A 21,207-nucleotide genomic window follows, 5' to 3' on the forward strand; every position below is an offset into this window, starting at 1 on the left:
GTGAAGACCCCACCTGCAGTGCTGCCTCCAGCTCTGGGGTTCCCAGCACAGGAAGGACATGGAGCTGCTGGAATAGTTTCAGTAGAGGGTCACAGAAATGATTAAAGGGATGGAGCACTTCTCCTGTGAGGAAAGACTGGAGAAGACATGGCTCTAGGGAGACCTCATTGTGGCCTTTCAGTGCTTCAACAGGGCTTAGGAAAATGATGGGGACACACTTTAGTATAAAGCCTTTACCAATAGAAAAGATTAATGGTTTTAAACCAATGGAGGGTAGATTTAGGCTAGATGCAACAAAGGAGTTTTCTTACAATGAGGGTAAGACACTGAAAGAGGTTGCCCAGATACATGGTAGATGTCCTGTCCCTGGAAATATGAAGTCATCTTGGACAGGTCTCTGAGCAATCTGATCTAGTTGATGTTCCTGCTTATTGCAGGGAGGCTGGACTAGATGACCTTTAAAGGTCTTTTCTAATCCAAGCTATTCTGTGACTCTTTGACTTTGCTCTGCTTGTTTCCCCCCTCTGACAACAGAGGAACCCTACAGAACTAGAGATCACTGCTCACTGCAGCAATCTAGTGGCTCATGCTGAGCTTTGAGCTTCACCAGGTAACCAGATAACCAGCTACTGCTACCCAGAAAAAGCATGTTGGTGCCTGTGGTGTGTGGGGGAAGATGGGTCACTGGGAAGATGGGTCACTCTGATGTCACTGGGGAAGAGCCTGAACTATTCAATGCAGGCACAGGATTTTCTCCAGAAGGTTTGGGTTTTGAAAGCCTTCTGTAGCTGTCCCTTCCTTGGGGAGGGAGGGGGCATTCAGGGAGAAACAACCTCCTGGTGAGCAGGTTTGTCTGCTCTTCATCAATGCCTGGAGAATGTCTGTGTGCAAATAGTTCTCTCACCCAGAACAGGCCACAGTAAGCAGGACAGCTCATTCTGCAGGCACTTCATTTCGTGCAGAAGAGAGTTTGTGTGTTGTAGCTTGGGCAGTTAATTAAGAACTGAGAGCACTTTTCCTGGGGCAATGTGCTTGTTCCTTAGAAAGGGTAGTTGATATTATTTATGGCTTGCATTGATCTAACAGCTTGCTGCCAAAGAGAGAAGTCCTACTTTTCCCTCCCTGCATTGATGCTAGCCCTGGCAGCCCTCTGAGCTGGCTCTGCTCCCTGAGCTGGCAGAGGAAACCTCCTTAAGGCCCAGGGGAGCAGAAACTGGGAGCAAGAGAACTCCTTGACTGGGAGCCACGGCAGAGGGAAGGAAGCAGAGAGCTGTTGGATCACATTGGTTCCAAGGTGCAAATTTCCTTTTGGTACTAAACAGAGGTGAGATGAAGTCTGCTTGATGCACTGATCTGTCTTCTTGGCATACACAAATAACAATAAAGCTGTTTATGGCATTGTTGTCCTGCCTCATTCTCTAGGCAGAATGGGCTGTCCAAAACTCAGTTTCGTTCACCGCACAACATGAAGCATATTAGGCAGGAAGCATGGGCCAAAGAGACATCTAATTAGGTAATGAACCACCATTGTAACAAATAGGCACTGACTGTCAAAGTTAAGGAGGAAAGCACAACTTTATTTCTGTAAGTACTTGAATTTGGAGCGCTTCTGCCAGGAAATGCATCCTTTTGCAGGTAGCTCTTAGTGTAAGTTTGGTTTTACTATGAGAAACTACCTCAAACAGAATGATTTACAAAACCAAACCTAGGCCCAGCTGTGCACAGGTTTATATGAGGGTGCATCACCATGGCCCCCTCTGTCTGATAAACAGTCAGGTGTTTTAGCTAATTGGTCTTGTGCTGCCTGCACCACTTTAGGGCCAAGGAGTGCTGCCAGCACTGTAGCTCTGGTTAATGGGTATGAACTTCTGCACATGTGCCAACTCAGCATCTTGGCACAGATCTTGAGGCCTGAAACTTTGAACTGAAACACTTGTAGTGACCAGTAGTGTCATGTAAATACTTTTATGGATCAGATCTCTGTTCCTGTTCCTATTTCTGTGACCTAGAAAACATGAGTTTTGTGCACACACAGCATAAGTGTATTGAGTATCAAGGTTCATTTTTTCTTCTGAATGTTTGGTATTTTTCTTAAATCTCTTGCCTGTGAAGGATGGGAACGTCTTAAATTCCATCAAAACCAAAAAAGTGTGGATTTTTTCAAGCCTCACTTGGTTTGGTTGTAAAGAAAATCTCTTAGCTGGGGTGCAGGCTGTGGGTGCAGTAGCAGAAGGCACCACTCCCAGAACCCTCTCTCCCTCTTCAGCCACTTGCTGTACTTGTAACTTCAGTACCAAATAACACAAAGTGGTTTTAACACCTCTGCACAAATCCAGGATTTAGCAGCAGGAACTCAGCCCATGACAGGAAGCACAGATTCATGCAGACACATCGTGGCATGACAGCAGCAGGCAAAAAGTGGGTGCTCAGAGGCAGTGAATGGCACCCAGCAAGGCACCTGTCCCACACCTCTGCTCTGAGGAATTGTCCTTCTGGAAGGCCCCACAGCCCCACCAGCCAGGCAGGACCTGCAGGCGCTGGGTGTGGATGAGCTGGGCACCAGACAGCTGCTACAGGCAGCAGCAGGCTGTGCCCTGGGCAATGCAGATGCTGCAGTTCCAGATGTGCAGGGGTGCAGGGAGGCCTGGGGTGCACAGTGCACCAGTGCACACCTTTGCTGCTGCAGTGGCTACGAGGGGCCTTCCAGCTTCATCCCATCACCACGGACTACACCGCTGCTGGAAAATTGCTGCCTGAAGCCTGGCGCTGCACGAAATCCCTGACAGGCATCACCTGTACCTTGGCGCAGCTTGGATTTAGAAAAGCCGGGTAACATGGAATCGTGGCTTTGCTTGTGAGCCTGATCTCTTGCTGCAGTGATGCTGAGTCTGGGGGCAGCAGCCAGAGGCTCTCTGAGAGCGTGCTGCCTGCACTGCCTGCTCCCTAAATCTCTGCCTGGCTCCTTGGCTGCGCTGGCTTCCAACCGGCAAGGACAGCACACGTCACTCGTTTTTAACACAGATGGAGTATTTATAGTTTAGGGCTTTTGTACTCTCTTCCATAGCTCAATTAGCAATATAATTTCCTGTAGCTCTCCCTGTACTTGTGGGAATGGAGGAGAATGGCAATTACTGTGGAAAGCCAGGAGCAGCAGGGGCAGAGGAAGGAAAATAGAGAGAGACACACGCACAGAGCCATTTCTTTGCAAGTGGCACAACAAGGAGATGGCTCTGAGCTGCTGCCAGCGGAGGGGACTGTCTGCAGTGGGCTTTTGAGGGAGTAATGACTCATTCCTACTTCAGGAAGGTTCCCGTATTGCATAGGAAGAAATCTCATACATATTGAAATAAACCAGCTTGAGTCTGCGTTACCAGCACAGCCTGCATTAGCAATACTTTCACATTTCTTCACATTTGAAGAAAAAGGATCTAAACAATACTATAAAGGAAATCTGAACAGCTGTCAATACCTTAAAATAATCATGTTACCATAAGTGTTCAAAGGCCATATTGTCTAAGGAGCTGTACAAACATAAAAAACCAGATTTGTGTGCTGAATGTAGCCTATGGCAAAGTATAATAAGGGAGTTGAAGGAAAAAATGAGAAGCAGTGATGCAGGGAAGGAGGTCCAGAGCAAAGAGTTCACGAGGCAATGCTCCTGTGGTGAAAACAGCCTAAGCATCTCCCCTTCCCTTGGGCAGGTATTTCTCACAGAAAACCCTTTTCCTTTCTCCAGCCCTGTCACAGGCAACCTGACTTATGCTGGCACATGGGATGATCATTTCACTCCAAAAGCTTTTCTCCTGACCCCTGTGAAGTGCATGGGCTGCAAAGAGGCCTCCACCTCAGAGCTGTGGCTCTACTACTGTAGGGAAAGGGGCCATGAGTACAGACTGGATTTTCCCTGGGCATAGCAGTGTTCATGGAGCTGGGCTGCTTTCCTGGCTGGCTTCTAGCTAAGTGTTGACTGAGTCAATTCATAAATCCTGCCTCCCCCCAAAAATAAGAAAAATCCAAAGCCTCCATCTACATCAGTTTTAGAAAAATCTTCTAGCACGATGTGTGTATATATATATATATATATATATATATATATGAATTGCCTCCCACAACACTTCTCCCTCATGAGGTGGATAAAGCTGTTTTCATCTATGAGAAGGCATGAAAAGGGAGGTGGAAACAATTAAAATTAACCAAAAGTCACCATAGCAGCAGAGTTTTGACAGCAATCCTGCACCCCGTGCCTTGCTGCTCAGCTTCAACCTCTGCACAGACACCTTCTCCCACAGCATCCTTGGCCCCTGCTACAGCAGCTGCCAGCTGAGTTAGAACTCATATTTTAAGCAGTTCTTGCTCAAGCAATTATGTGTTTTACTTGACTGTTTTGGAATTATCTGCAGAATGAAGGCACAGCTCCCTTTGCTGCTGCCTTTCACATCCTCCCAAGTGTCATTTAGAGCTGCGAGGAAAACATTTAGAGAACAGTTTAGGAAAGGTGAGCCATCTGCATGTTTATGAAAGACAGAGAGACCTGGTAAAGCCATGCTTGTCCCCAGGCATTGTTTGCAAAACATTTTCAGGATGAAAATGAAAAGGCAGTTGCAGCGCAGGTGTGAGCACCCTGTAGCAAATCCTCAATCTGGGTTTAGGCAGGATCACTGAGCTACAATTTTCTTCCAGCTTCCTGCTCATGCAACCCACATGCTCTGTGCCTAAATCTCTGTGTGATGCCTGGTTTGCTGCAGACATCCCAGGTCACAGCTCTGTAAGGCAGACATCATTTCAGGAGTATCTCTATAGATGCATATGCACACACTTCTGCAAAATAGCAAGTCCTGGGATCACTTTAGGAAACCTGGGGCTGTCCCTGCACTACTCTGAAAGGTCCAAGAGACAAACCACAAGGCTGAATGATTGTTCATCCTGCCCCAAATGCCTAATGCAGCTGGGCAAGCAAAGGCTCTCAGCTTAAACACACTGCCCAGTTTATACTTTGCATGGTGTGTGTAAACCCTCTCTCCTTGTCCTCCATCCCCTGCCCCTGACCACAAAAACACCTCAGCCAGTGACACACTAGAGCTAGAGGCAGTTTCCCAAGGCACAGACAGGGACAGATGTGCCTTGGGCACATCACGCATGGAGTTGGAATTCGGGCATCTTTAAGCAGCAGCACTCAGGCTGCAGGTCCCTTTGTGGGGGGCAGCTGGGCCACGGGTGGCCCACACAGCTGGAGGAGGGCAGGAGGTGATGGGGGTGAGGGTGCCAGGGTGGGGGCTAGGCAGCATTTTCAGCTTCTTTCAAGGCACTCTTTATATAGCTGGTTACATAAGGCTGTGTAATTTGGCTCCTGTTGGGAGAGAAACGTGGGCGTAGGAGTACTGGTACACCAAACCTGACTGTAAAAGTCATCTGTGGGGTTTGGGTTTTCTTTCCCTGTCATTCTCCACTAATCTCTAGAACAGCCACTGCTAAATAGTTAATAAAAAAGAGAATACATTAGCAGTAAATCATGGTGTGCCTCCAAAACCTGAGATGGCAGCTGGAGAATGATCCCCATGCAGCTTTCCAGACATGACCATGCCAAGGGCTCACAGGGGCAGCACCACAGTGTTCACCCCCATTCCTGCTGTGGGAGTACCAGGCGTGGAAAGGGGTAACAATGAGCTCAGGGGGACCCGTCTGCTCCCACCCCTGAGGAATGGTAGGAACCAGGGGTGAGAGAAGCAAGGGACTGTTCCCCTCCCTCCTTTTTCCCCTGGTGCTGACAGTTCCTTGGCCACAGAGAAGGGTGAGCATGGGGTTTTGGGCTTGGAACAGCAGTGGAAAAAGCACCACTTCCCCCAGACTTGACACTGATATGTATTTTCATGGTGCATTTCGTGCCCAAGGTGACGCCCACCTCTGCTGTGCCACCGCGCATCGCTGCCGCCATCTCCTTCGGGGAATGCATTTTCCATAATGGAAATCAATTGTGTTGAAAACAGGGAGCTGTGCAGTGCAACATCACGAACAGATGAACTCGTAATCGCGGCCAGCGCCGCGCTCCGAGCCAGTTCCTCATTACACGGGTCGCTTGCAGCTCTCATTCCGCACGAGGGGCTGCAAGCGCCAGGCGAGGCCGTGCAGTGGCTGGGTGCTCACAGGCATCGCCCAGCACGCACCGAGGGCTCCAAGGGGCTACAATAGCCAGGCTGAAGTGGTGGTGAGGTTCAGGCAGAGATGTGCAGGGCTTTCACTCAATCGGTCCTCAGGCAGGTCCTGCTTGGTTGTTTGAAATCAGTCTCGGTTGATGATCAGCTTTGCTGTTTCTGATGTCTAGAGCCCTGACTTCTCACACCCATCAGGTACCTCATCTTTCATTGTATTAAGGGGGCTTAAAAGAAAGACAGAGCCATTTTACCAAGGTCCCTAGTGAAAAGAGGAAGAGCAGCAATTTTAAGCTAAAGGAAGATAGGTTTAGATTAGAAATTAGGAAGAAATTCTTGACTACGAGGGTGGTGAGGCACTGGAACAGGTTGCCTAGAGAAGTTGCAGATGCCCCATCTCTGGCACGTTGGACAGAGCTCTGAGCAACCTGGTTTTGTGGAAGCAGTGCTGGATGAGATAATCTTTGAAGGTCCTTTCCAATCCAAGCCATCCTATGGTGTTACCCCACACAGGTACCCAACCGGTACAAGTTATCCAGGTGGAAGCTCTCAGGTGGCACCTAATCCTTACCTGGCCTGGAGGGTCCACATAACAGATGGAAGACCTACCCATGCACAGGGTGCCTATTTGACTCAAGTATCACCAGCAGAGGCACTTTCATATGATGTCAGGGCTGTCTCTTCTCATAGGTGCTGGCTTCCTTAGTCCTAATGCACTCTGCATCACACCAAACCAAATGTAAAGGATGTCTCAGACCTCAGATGTGGCCCCCTGTGAGCTGGCAGCAGGGAAATGGGCTGGCAGACACTGTGGTCAACTGTGCTGGTGGGCAGGACAAGCAGAGGGGGCTGGGGGGAGGTGGATACAGCACGTGCAGGCATGGGATGGGACAGCAGCAGGCTCCCTGGATGGCAGTGAGCTGTACCTTAGCCAGGTACTTCCCTGACAACAACTACCTTACCTTGAAGTACCAGGCATTTTCCAAATACAACTTTTTTGTTGTTTGTTTGTTTTGTTTTTAACTCATGTAAGGTACAAACAAAGCAGATCACCCAGACCACAGCCAAGAATCATTTTCAGGGGTAATTTTCATAGATTCAGTTACAAAAGACAAGAGTGCTGCAGAAAGCTACTGCCTAGAGGTTTCCAAGCTTTAGGCAAAGGTAAGTGAAGAACACTAAAACCAGGGTGCAGCAAGGAGGTTATCTTGTTATTCATAGGAAAGATCCTGACGAGGTAAGAAATAGAAGCTCCGGGCTCTACCACAGCTGGAAAAGGGAGCTTGGGAAGGAGGTTTTGCAGCTCTAGGGCAGGAAACAAGCCCAGTCTCACTGCAGATATACACGACACTGATGGACCAAAACTCTCCATTAGTAGCAAACAAGAATGACAAGAAGTGTGAAGCTGTGGTATATAATTGCCCTGAATATATCTGAGCACTGCTTCTTCCAGAAACAGCTGCTGTCTTATTGCCTGCAGAGTGATGGGCAGAACTTACAAATGTACCAGCAAGGACAGATGATGCAAAGGGCACTGGCTTTTTCCCTCAGAGGAAGTCAGGGAGCACAGAGGGCTGACTGCTGCGGGTGCTGGTAAACACAAACGGTACAAGAGAGAAAACGTTAATGTACCACAGCAATGACAGTGCAGGGGAGGGGGAGCCAGTCTGTTCCAAACCTCTGATACTCCCACGGTGAAAAAGGAGGAGGGCTGGAACGGTTCCTGTTGCTGGGGAACATCGCTAAGGTCTCTCCATCCCTGACAGCCACTGCTGGGACCTGTAAAATTTGCTCCACTAGCAAGGTAAAAATTGTTTTCTACAAAGACAGTGTTGACTTCCTGGCAGCAATCTCCTGCCTGCCTTTTCTGGCATCTGCATCAGATAGCACAGGTAGGCTAGCAGGAGAGCTTCACAAGTGCCCACGTCCCAAGCATTTCTTTCCACAGCTGAAGTAAAAAAGAGATACTGAACTCTGTAGTGACCTGTACCTGTGACTCTCAAGGTCACTATGGCACACTGCTCTGAGCCATCCTGTAACACCTGCCATGGCAGAAAGGATGTGAGGTCCAAACAAATAGAAGAGGCTACTCAGATCATCAGCTGACACTTCTACTGCAGTTGCAGTATGGATACTTATTCGGGTAGCAGGAGTTAGACATGCATTCCTAAGAACCACATATGGAAACAGCAGCCATGTCATTCCCAGCATCACAAAGGGGCAAGAACACTGTGCCCTTTAACCAAGGTTTAATTTGCAATTTCGCCTGAGCGTTACAATGCACCATATTATATACAATACACTGAGTAAAATAAAGGTGCCCATTATGACTTTTTTAGTAGTTTCTAAGACTGATGCCTGCTAAATCAGAATTACATTCAAAATTAATTTGCACTTTTGAGGAATTCACCTCTGGTTCACTTTGACACAGGTGGATTACTAGAAAGAGGCTGAAACATTATATTGGGGCTGCCTAATCCATCTGCTTCAGCTTCTAGAAAGACAAAAGTGGTCTTTCTCTTTCCTCATGTATCTTTTCCCCAATATCTTTGTCTTCCTTTTACTTATTTGTTTATTTTTTCTTATTTACTTTCTTATTCGTTCCCTTCTTCTTACTCTCCTGGCCATGGGATCACTGACGTGAAAGAAAATAATTAGGTGGGTGTGTGTCTTCCTTTCTTTGTGATATCTTAATAGACATCATGAAATAGTGCCAAAAAATAAAATGGGGGGAAAAAAAGTCAAATTTATTCATCTGTCGTTCCCTCCCGTGCAGAGGGAAGGACACGGGGCCGCGCAGGTTCCCGGGGCTGCCCAGCAGCGCGGTCTCACGGCTCGGGTTAGCGGGAACCGCTGGGTGCTGCGGTGAGGGTGGCGATTAAAGCGGCAGCACCGCGAGCACAAGCGCGGGGGCAAGGCCGGAGCGGAGGAGCGGAAAGGCAGGTGCGGGTCCCGCGGGGCTCGCCGGGCTCCGCCACCCCCGGCCGGGCCGGTTCCCGCGACACGGCCCCCACGGGACACGGCACGGCCATCCCGGGACACGGCACGGCCCCCACGGGACACGGCACGGCCATCCCGGGACACGGCACGGCCATCCCGGGACACGGCACGGCCCCCACGGGACACGGCGCGGCCCCCACGGGACACGGCACGGCCATCCCGGGACACGGCACGGCCCCCACGGGACACGGCACGGCCCCACGGGACACGGCACGGCCATCCCGGGACACGGCACGGCCATCCCGGGACACGGCACGGCCCCACGGGACACGGCACGGCCATCCCGGGACACGGCACGGCCCCCACGGGACACGGCACGGCCATCCCGGGACACGGCACGGCCCCCACGGGACACGGCACGGCCCCCACGGGACACGGCACGGCCCCCACGGGACACGGCACGGCCATCCCGGGACACGGCACGGCCATCCCGGGACACGGCACGGCCCCCACGGGACACGGCACGGCCCCACGGGACACGGCACGGCCCCCACGGGACACGGCACGGCCCCGCAGCAGCAGCGCCCTACAGGACACGGTGTTCTGTCGCAGCAGCAGCTCACAGAGAGACCCAAAACACTTTCTGGTGCACAGAGGAAAATCCACATAAACTGATTCAGCCAAGGAGATCTAAAAAGTGCTAGTACCCAAATATCATCTTTCTACACAAGAATTATGGGTCATAGGAAGTGCAGTTAAAAATAGGATAGAGGAGCATGCCTGGCAGTAGAAGGAAGCATTCCATTCACCCAGACGACGTGTGGGTTGTGGAAGCAAAGAAACTGCTCCCAGGTCCTACAAAGGCTCACAGGGATACATTCTCTTGGAGTAAGCAAACTGGATTGTTCTCAAGGCAAACTATCCTAAGAAATAGCCTCCAACCACTAACCAGGGTTCCAGTTCCCCAATTTTTACCAGTTGCAGGCCTTTGGCTGACACTGACAGCAATAAATGGTGGACTACAGCAACAATCTTACTCTTTGCCACCCCTAAATCAGTCTGAAAGTGCTGCTCCTCCTTTTTTGATATTGCCAGCTGAAAGCTCAGCTGCTTCTTATAAACGCAAAAGTTACAGAACTTTTAATCTTTGCACTAAGAAGCACTTGCTCACATTAAAAAATAAAAGGAGTTATTTTTCCTTAGGAACATGTGCTCTATTTGTGTTCTCCTTTCATTCTTGAGGCCTGAAGCACCTATGGGTCAAGTGCAACAGGCAAGCAGAAGAAACTTTCCAGATGCTTTTTATGCAAAGGAAACATCCAATCACCATTGTTTATGTTAAAAGTGATTTTTTTTCAAACCCTAAGGGGCAAGATAATGTTCCCTCCGTAGGAGTGTGAAATATTTGAGAGAATGGACAGACAGCAGCTGAGTATTTTTCAACTAGTATCACTGTATCAAAAAGCATTTCATGTAAGCAAAGTCATCATAAGGACCACCCAATGCTGCACTTGGCTATCAGATCAAGGATGGCAGAAAATTAGAAATGACTGATTAAACCACGCTAGGTAAGGTATTTCCCAGCAAAGTACGACAAATGAAAAATTACTGAGCACAAAGACAGTACATGAGTGTCCAGGGCTTTGAAAAACATTCAAGAGAAGGGAAATAATTGATAGAGAAAATGCTTTAACAAAGACAAAACATTTTAAATGAGGGCACGTAGCACTTATTTATGCAAAAGCATGAAACAGGGATGATGCTGGCAGTAAAACAGGAATAGCTGAGGTTATTCTTTGCATAGCTACAAAAGACAATTTTTAAACAAGAGAATCCTTCATTAAAGGATGATTTGAGTAAACTTAAAACAGCCCTTACAGGGAATTTGTGAGAATGACATCTTAAGAATGTAATCGTGCAATAAATGACAACAAGTGAAAAAAGTTTTTTTTATTTCTCAGTGTTTCTCCACTGTCAATACTGTCCTTTTGCTGCAACACGTTGCAAAAAAACTCTCTGCCTTTTCCATTTTAAACAGCTACAATATTTACAGGCTGTTTCCAGTAACACACGCAGACACATACACGCTCACAGACACGCAGGTACATATATCCCTATCCCTGGCAAGGTAACTGTTTGCTGGTAGAGGCAATATATATTTTCATTGTCCATTAAAAACCAAAGCCATCCTCTCATTTATGCTCTACTCCCCTCTCCATTTCCTAACCAGCAGCTATTGTCAAGCTTTCAGGGGCATCTGTGTAAGAAGTTACATATCCAGCTATTTGATTGCCATCTTTCAAAGTTGTGGCCTAAGGGTACTGGGCTTATCTATTCAAACTGTACATACCAGAAGTCATAAAAATTGCTCATATTCAAATGTTCATGACCAAGTGATGTAGGTATACTCCCAAAATCTTTTGGGGCAGCCATCTTAATCACCTTTTTAGAAATATGCATATCATGCTGGGGTGAAACTAGTCACATGCTTTACCTTCCACCAAGGTGTTATGTACCCACTTTTTTACTAAGGCACCAGGAATTACCAGTATAATTTCTGAAAGAGTCCAGCGCCACTGAATGTACTGCATTAGAATGTCAAACAGTAAGCCAGACAAGAAAAGAATAGATGCCTATATAATAGGTATAAAATTCCTTAATAAAATTAAGTACATAAAACCTGTGGTGGTACAACCCCAAATCCAATATAAGTTGAATAATATTGTTAATGGTAAGAAACACAATCTATCCAGCTCCATTTTGTGAATGGAGATCTGTAATTGAGAAAGGTCTCTAAAGTGGTGTCTTTGTTATCCACTCTCCTAGGTCGTATGGTGGTGTGTGCATTATCAGAGAAAGCTGAATCAATCATAAGGCATCTCCCCTCTTGCCCAAATCCAGACAAAGCTTTATGGCCTCTTGCCAAAGGGCCAAAGGCATGGACCTATGCCACAAGTCTTCATCTGTCATCTCACCAGTCATCCAGGCTTCTCAGAGAGTTCTTCAGTTCCCAAAGGCATTGAGGCCACAGGATGAGGAATGACTGATGATAACTGTGCTCTTGACCAGAAAACTGACATCATCACTCAGAAATATGCCCAGATGTCCCAGGCAAAGTGGCTGTAGGACCACTCAGCATACATGGAATTACCTCAAGAAATAATCATCACAATCATCTTCCCCAAACTCTGAAACTATTTCACACATACTGGACCATGAGAGAGATCCCCAGAATCCAGCACTAGTATCATCCACTGCAAGTTGCACAGAAGTCTAGCTGTCATCACTGATGTCAAAGACAGTTTCAGGTTTTTGGTTTTTTTAATCAGAATATTTTAGAAATCTGAGAGAAAGAAAATAGACTGGGATCTACCTGGAAGCTACAACAGTAGGGCTTAACTGGAATGTTCTTATGGAAAGAGACTATCATAATGCAAGGGGACAGAGGAAAAGCAAACATCTGTAAGGGTTTTCATAAAAGTCTAGAAAGATCTAAAAAATTCTGCTCTATGGTAAGGTTCAATTTGGACTGACAGGACTAACTTGAAAATACCCATCTTCTCCATCCTTACAACAGCTGGAAAATATTACAGATCAAGACAAAGGCCAAGAAAAAAACCCAAAAGTTGAAACAATTTCCACCTAGAACAGAGGTTTCCACAGACAGGTCTACCCTGTGGGGAGGTGTGCCCACATGGCCAAGAAGGCAAATGGAATCCTGGGCTGTGTGGCCAGCAGGACCAGGGCAGTGATTGTCCCCCTGTACTCAGCACTGGTGAGGTCACACCTGGAGCGCTGTGTCCTGTTCTGGGCCCTCCAATTTAGGAAGGACACCAGGATGCTCAAATGAATCCAGACAAGGGCAACGAGGCTGGTGAAGGGTCTGGAGCACAAATCCTGTGAGGAGGCTGAAGGAGCCGGGGTTGTGCAGCCTGGAGAAGAGGAGGTTCAGGGGAAACCTTATCACTCTCCACAACTCCCTGAAAGGAGGATGTAGCCAGGTGGGGATTGGTCCCTTCTCCCAGGTAACCAGTGACACAGTCTTAAGCTGTGCCAGGGAAATTTAGGCTGGACATTACAAAGAAATTCTTCACAGAAAGAGTGATTGGGCATTGGAATGGGCTGCCCAGGGAGGTGGTGGAGTCACCACCCCTGGCGGTATTTAAGAAAAGACTGGATGTAGCACTTCGTACCATGGTCTCGCAGTTGACAAGGTGCTGTTCAGCCACAGGTTGGACTCTAGGATCTGAAGGGTCTTCTTCAACCTAGTTAATTCTGTGTGATTCTGAGTTAGAAGAAAACACACATTTTTGTAACTTGCACACTGGAAACACAAGAAACTCTGTACAAACCAACATACAATCATATGAATCTTAATGAGTTTGGGAAAAACTAAAGAGTTAATATTCCAAAGCCTTAGGGAAGAGTGAGATTTCAACTAGGTGGCTTCTGCTGAGCAGATCTGGAACAGGTATGAACACTATGTGAACGGCTTCACGACAGATGTTAGCCGAGTACCTGAAAGCAAGTGTTAACCTGTTAGCTGTCCACATTAAAATCTATCTCTTGAAAGCAGTACACCAAAAGCCTTATGTTTTATAAAAAAATAGAAATATTAATAAATTCTCTTTGCCCTTAAAAAAAGTCTCTATTTCCCTATCTGCTGTTTGCCAATCTAATTCCAGGCAGCTACACATACGCACTAAAATTTCCACATTAACAAGCCATTAATTCCTATCACATCTTTTACCAGCAATGGACATTGTCCTTACCTTGCCCCGAAGACAGCGAGAGATGAAGATTAACCTACTGAAAGTTGTTTCAGTCAGCTTAAGAAAAACAACAAAGCAAAAAGCCTAAACTATATATTTTGGTTTTCAGTCATTTGTTTACCTCAAGGCTTCAGTCCAAGGTAAAAAGCAACAACCCTGTGCAATTAATGTCAAGTAGGGGCTTATTTTCAAACAAACTTCTCCCTTTTAAACGAAGCAATGTTCCTAATGATACAGAAAACCTGGAAGGTTAATTAATTAAAGGGGTATTTACCTGAAGGGAAGGACATAGAATAAAATCTTAACTAAAAGGCCTTCAATTCAAGACTTACACATTTTCTTCATTCCTGACAGCAGTGTTACCAGACCACTACAGAAGTTTCATCTACTGTACCACATTTTCACATACACAGGAGATTAATTCAACCACTCCATAGTGTGATACACGTGACAAATAATTTTGCTGCTCCATGTAGTTTCAAGGCTGGCAGATCTGTGCATTTATACCATGATTAAATGGGACTGTGTACGAATAAAGTGAGTGGTAATATGCAACTTTTAGATGCACAGCATTTCAAGGATGAGTTTGCATAGTCTATGATGCAAGCAAGGTCCCAGTATCCTTCACTGGGAGCAGTAACTGGGATGGAGTAGCTACCAGGCACACAGACTTACCCTTTCATGGTTAGATGGCATATAGTGACGAGCTGGAATACCAGTGTTTCTTAGCTAGCTGTTTCCTCCTTTTTTCTTATCCCATATAATTTCACTCTCACATTAGGTACATAATGGACAATGTTTCTCTGATGTCAGAGAATTAATTATAATAACCTCTGTGGTATATCAGAAGTCTCTTCTAGTTACAACACATATAAAGAAAGTGGAGGTGACTGGGAAGAAGATGGCTGCTCCCAAAAGCTAGAACTGTAGGCAAATTCCCCACAGAGTCCTATATAATTACAGGTCAGAAACAGGAAACAATCACAACAGGTACATTTCTTTCTTACGGATTAAGAAAAGTGAGTCATAGGAACTGCAAGTCAAGAACAAACCAGTTTCCCTCTCACACTCCCATGATAGTTCTGAGTTACTTGTTTCCCTGAATACACACTTTTAAAAAAATACAATAAAACCTAGGATATGTAACACATGAATAATTCAACTTCACAGTTATAAATACTCAAATTACACTTACATAGAATATATAATCACAGAAAATAAAATTCAAGTCATAGAAAAGAATGAAGACTAAAGGGAAAGAAAAGGCAAGGTGGTAAAAGTGATACAAGTTTAGGGCTGTGCCTTCTATAAAAGATCATTAAAAGCAGAAGTCAAGTTTTGTTGGGTTCTTTTTTCATTTTGATTGGGGAGTTGTTGCTGTTTTTTCTTTTTAAATTGGATAGAATAAAAAACAACCTTCAAGCATCCGTGAAGTAATCATGGACCTGCACCTCCCACTACAACACTAAAACCACCGTGTTTGCCAGAGAAGAGCCAATGAAACAACACAGCCAGCTCTGGGTGTAAAGAAGCAAAGAGCGCGTGGCTAGTGAAGGCAAGACAGATGGAAAGTCATATTGGGGCCCACTTTAAAGCTAGACGTGTTGTACAGGCTTGAGGTACCACTGCCACCACAGTAAAGTCTGATGTAGTACAGGGATACTCAGGTGCTTTTCTACACATTTGTTATTTTACCATTTATTGTGAAGAGGATGCAGCAAATGCACTTGTACGAAATACAGAACATAGAACCAAACCCATGGCACAGCCCTTACCATCAACATGTATATGGAGAGGGAGGGGATTAATCCCAAAGGCAATTTAAATAATGGTATTTTATATACTTATATTTATATATATAAATAAATGTTCTCAGCAATCTCAGGGTTGTTTTTAGTGCATTGCTGTAAAAAAATTAGTGCAGTTCTCATTAATGTTTAGCTCATAAGGAATAAGAATCTATACATCTGTTCAGTCTCTTCTTGCCACACCTGAAACCCTTACACTGTTTCACCAAACTGAAGGTTTGTAGTCAATGTCATTAAAATAAGGTGGATGAATTCCACGCACTCTGTGACAAGACATGGCAATTTTTGGCAAAACAATTAGAAAAATATGAGGTGCTCTGATCTTAGAACTGAAAAGTTTGTTGATTTAAAGCATTACGCAATGCATAACAAAATTTATAAACAAAAGATATGTCTCAACAAATCTATCCTTCATGCAAGTGTTTCTTCAGCAGCTAACAACTTAAAAAAATTTCTTACACTTGTTTATTTCGGGAAAGGGACTTAGACAAATCTGTGTTTCAAGTCCTTTCCTACAACCGGACCAAAGTTTTGTGTCCTGGGAGCTGCTTCTTCTGGACCCTTCTCTCTTCTGAACCATTGGAGAAGGGGAAGTTTCAGTCTAAAGAAATTTATACTTCAGCCCCAAGTTCAAGGACTCCAGTTTCAACAACAGCAACATATTTATCTTCAATTTGAACCAGCAGGATGGTTTTATCTATATGTGACCGACTACTTGGATCTCTGCTGCAAGGCACCCAGCGGTGAATCACCTGGGGGGGGAAAAAAAGAACAAAGTATAATAAAGGTAAGCTCCAGGGGGAGAGCTGTCATATCAAAGTTATGGCTGATAACTCAGGACCCTTACAGGGCCAAAGGAGCAAAAATACAGGTGCTATACTGACTTAGTTGCCCATTTTTCAATGACAGCATACCCACAGATAAGCTGCACATTGAAGTCTTCCTGAAGATCTTCAGCTTAAAATTGCATTTAGGTCTTTTACAACCATGAGAGCAGCCAGTCTGATTTAGATTTGAGTAGGAACAAACAACTTTACCCAAATTAGAATCAAATAGTTCATCCAAAGTGAGCAGCAACTGAAAAAAGTGCACACAGATTTGGGATGTTTTGATGCTCTAGTTGTAATAATCTTAAAATACCTTAGTGATGTGCAGCACAGAACTACTGTTTACCAAGAATCAGGTGTAAACTACTTGTCTCTTGCAAGTTAAAGCTCTTGCCCTGATTTTGTTACCTATGAACTGTGAATTCAACGTTGATCTTCTAAATCAAGTTATTCAAAGATAATTTTAAATTAAAAATATTACAAAGAAGAAGGGATTCAGAAACAGTGCTACAAATTATTGTACCATACTCCCTTGTATCTACAGAATTCAAGTAGTTTGATCTGCTAGTTCCAAGGATCCTGCCTGATATTGACTGCCAGAAGGTCCCTTTTTAATACCTTGTATGTCTCTACTCATCTGTCCCCTTAAAAAGACACCCTTAACTTCTGGGTGCCCCAAAGGAACCATAAGGATGCCTCATTAACATGGGTATAAGTATCATCAGTTTCACAGAAATCAAATTATCTCAAGTTTTCCAATTGTGGTAAAAGAACCCTTAATTCAAGACAAAGTAAGTAAAACTAATTTTTACAAATTCCACAGCAGTGAAGTTTTCAGGAGTCCCAAAGATGTAAAGGGAAAAAAAATGTTAGAAAGCCACAATCTTCCAAAATAAAATCCAAAAGATTCACTTAATCTTCATTATATACAGCTGGCTATTTCTCTTAACATGGGGTGAAGGACATTTAGTTTTGTCCATTGCATGAGATCTATGCTGCATAGACACAGGGAAAGCATTTCAGCCAGGGAAGCATAGCATTTTTAGTTCCTCTTTGATGCGATGATGTGATATATAAGTGTCTGTTCAAATCTGATTTCAAACTGTGTCCATACAATTTTTACACTGCTGTATGGAATAAGACCAGGAATATCCTGTCCCCAGACACAATAAAACATTCTCCAATGAAGTCCCAAGTACAACACCCTTGCTGTCCAATTTAACACTGGTGCCTTTGAGATAGCTATAGGTGTCAATATCATGGCTACTTGAAAACTGTGTATATGCAAAGAGCTGTACACAGATTAAAACTCATCACTGACATACTGCCACAGTCCATTTTACCATCTCTTCTATCATGACTGGCATTTATTTGGTGCATGCAAAATGATGTCATTAGGTAGTCAGGAGGTGGTAAGAATCTCTTGGAGGAAAAGGCTTCTTCTACACCCCAGTATCATGCATCATAGACAGATAATGCTGGGCATACCCTCTCAAAACCTGGAAAAAGTAGTTACATTCCAAAGAGAACTACTAAATGTAATTTCCTTGAAGAAACCTTATAATGTCTTTCTGCCTTCTATACACATTGCACTGCATACTTAGCAAGATAAAAAGCTAAGTTAGAAAAAATGTTTTTTTCTATGTAGCAGCAAAGTTTTAAACTACTGAGTGCTGAACTTCATACTGAGAGCAGACATAAGGTAAACTGCTTAATGAGCAGCAACTCAGCAGGTGAGAATAATTTCTGCCTATTTGCAGAAAGGACCACAGGCACAGGACCACAGAGGGAAAACTGTCCTAAGAGCTTTACTGATACTAGTATGTTTAACCACAGGCAGCTGAAGCAGGCAGTTGAAACTATGTCATCAAGTTAAATCCTTTCCTCCTAATCACACACAGGATAATCTGGTGCTTTCCCCCCTTTCTTGTTAGATTACAAGATGCTCTTCTAAAAAAAACTGCCGATATATTGTACCAAAAATAGATGAGAAACATTCAGAACAACAGCTTATTCTGACCTTTGAATCCTCTTGTTTTAATCTTTCTATAGCATCAATCACTGTACATGTCAGCATGCTGCAATTCAGAAAACACTCACTAAAGCCTGAAAAATGCCAGGGAAGAGGACATGTTTCAACATAACCCTTTACATTCACCATCTTTACCACATTCTTGATCTGCAACAGTATGTCTAAACCCAACATAACTGGGAACACTTACAACAGTATCTAGTCACAGGTGTTACCCACAACGTAACCCTACTGTTCTAATCAACTCTAGTAGATTCCTTCCATGAATAATTGTGTTTACAGGGCCTTTTCTACATGTAGATGCAACAGCAAGGTAGATACAGCATACACTGTGTTACTGGCATATTTCTACTCCTTACCTGAAGTTTGCACATATATCCACAGTGAAGTGGAGTTTCAAATGGCAAAATCTATCCCTAATAGCAATTTATAAATAATGCCTCCAAATGAGGTAAGCAAAGAAATTTCTTCAAAAATTATCTATTGCAAATTAAAATACGGTTGTATTGATGAACAAATGCAGACACAGTGTCAGTGACTCTTCCCTCTATCACTGAAAGAATACTGGAGCACCTTTACAGACGTAAAGATCTTAAAAAAAAAAAGGTACGTCTCTGTAAAAATCAAAAAGCTTCAAAGACCACACTGGGTTTCTTGCTCTTAAAAGGAGCCTAAATTGGGAGATAAGTTTTCTAGCCAATGAAGTGAATGTTTGTAAACTGCAGATAGGGAAGAGACAGAATTTCAAGTCATGGGCTTTCACAAGTTTTGGTTAGAACAGATTCCCTTCTTAAAGGAAACATCTATCATGTATCTATTATATAATAAAAAGACATCTAAAGACAATCTTATTTGGCTCTATTTTGATCAGAATAATTTAAAACCAAATACTGTTAATCTTTCAATTAAGGACTTGTTAGTAAATTGATCTTTATTTGTTCAGAGATTGAGTTTAAAGAAAGGAAAAATGAATGTTGGATGAATGACAGCAATGCCTGAGAGATCATGACGAGCTGAAAGAAGGCAAGGAAGGAGAGGTGTCTGACAATACTTGAAACATCATCCTGCATCTTTTGCACAGTGTTGCAGAAATAGTTCTCTGTCTCAAATTAGGATTCTAGACCTGCTCTTCCAGCAACAGTGACTTTGAGGACAGCTGCTGGTCTGACTTATCTCCTACATCGATCTTTGCATTGACACATAAGCAGACTGCCACAGAATCAAGACACTGCCTTTTTTAAGGTTAGCTTGTCAATTTCCAAGCAAAACTTACATGGCCTTCCATGCCTTCCTGAGGACTCCAGTCTTTCCAGCTGTTTCTTCCAGCTTTTAGCCGTATCACCTCATCTGGCCACTGCAGCTCTTTCCTTTTTGACACGTTGATCCCTTCCAGTACTTGACTGGGATCCATTAACTATAAGCAGGAATTGAGTTTTGACTGTTAGTTCAGCCAAAATTTAAAAGAAACAGATAAACTGTAACCTTTTGCATAATTCCAGGTAATTGACTTCAACCCACTGAAATTGATTTCTGACCAATTTCAAGGTTGGAAACTTGAGGTCCAGGCCCTCCAAGCCCAAACAGCACTGAATTTGGAAATGATGCTGTGGTTTCAGACACAGCTGACAATATGCCAGTTCACTGAAGCAACAGCTCTGGTTCCCTTCCCCACTTCTTTCAGTTATACTAGGTCATGGCAGGGTTGGGGAGCTGGCACAACAAAAGCACTGGTAGCACACAGTCTAGTAGCAGGGAAAAGTTAAGTGATGATGAGCTGTTAAAATCGGCTCATTACTTCTTACAGAGTATCTTAAGAAACTTGGGGAATTCATTGTTAGGCAGAAGAAGTATTTATCTACTAGCATGGTTAGTTGAGACCCACCCTGTGTCTTGAAGTAAACTGGCCTTTCCACAGGGCAAGCAGGAGAAAACTCCTGAAAAATTCTTCCTATTTAAGGACAGAGAGAACTTCATAATGTCCACTATCCAAGGGCACATATCCATTTTACCATCCCCACACAGAGGATTAGTAAACAGCTTCATAAAAGGGTCGTTGCCTGAAAACAAAAGCTACAGACCTGAAAAACTAATTTAATTTTGCCCACTATGATGCAATTTACTAAGGATTACTCTCAACTGAGGTGGTAGCAGCAATGAAATCATGTTTATTATGATCTAACCTCTTAAATACACTTCCTGAGGTCTCCCACAAGTATAATGCCAAAGAATGTATGTGGGGCTAATAAAAGCTAAGAAAGCAAGAATACACATTCCTGGATTTTCACAGAACAAGTAAGGCTGCCATGATTAACTCAATCAATAGTGAAATATTTGCTGCTCAGTAAACCCTGAAGTGGATATAACCAAAGAATAAATACATATGAAAGTGAAAGCAAGTATTTTTACACTTACTTTCGTGGAAAATCTACTCGGCTTCAAAGAAAAAAAAGCTTTCTACCTTGCAAATGAAGCTGTTTAGCTTTACCTACTATAATGTATAAAAGATAAACTAAATATGAAGTGGAACTGAGTTCCACTGACATTCTCAGAGCCGCACTACAGCAAAACATAAAAACGATATAAACAAGGAACATGCAGGAAGGCTACTTGTCCAGAAAACCTTCCCTTTACATTAATTCTTCAAACACAGCTGCACAGGAACTGTACATCAGATATTCCAGA

General features: G+C 44.2%; 1 protein-coding gene across 9 annotated transcripts in view; it reads right to left on the reverse strand.

Moving 5' to 3' along the window:
• Positions 1–11,021: 11,021 nt before the first annotated feature.
• PCNX1 (pecanex 1) overlaps positions 11,022–21,207 on the reverse strand; it is an 89,073-nt gene continuing 78,887 nt past the window's right edge. For all 9 annotated transcript variants that reach the window (XM_058850377.1, XM_058850300.1, XM_058850125.1 and 6 more), the window contains 2 exons: positions 19,799–19,939; positions 11,022–16,418 (listed from right to left, as the gene is read on the reverse strand). In XM_058850377.1, coding sequence (XP_058706360.1) covers positions 16,278–16,418; positions 19,799–19,939 — 282 coding nt within the window. In that variant the 3' untranslated portion in view covers positions 11,022–16,277. The remainder of the gene's footprint in view (positions 16,419–19,798; positions 19,940–21,207) is intronic.

Source organism: Poecile atricapillus, chromosome 1 (genome assembly GCF_030490865.1).
Source record: "Poecile atricapillus isolate bPoeAtr1 chromosome 1, bPoeAtr1.hap1, whole genome shotgun sequence".
Classification (NCBI taxonomy): domain Eukaryota; kingdom Metazoa; phylum Chordata; class Aves; order Passeriformes; family Paridae; genus Poecile; species Poecile atricapillus.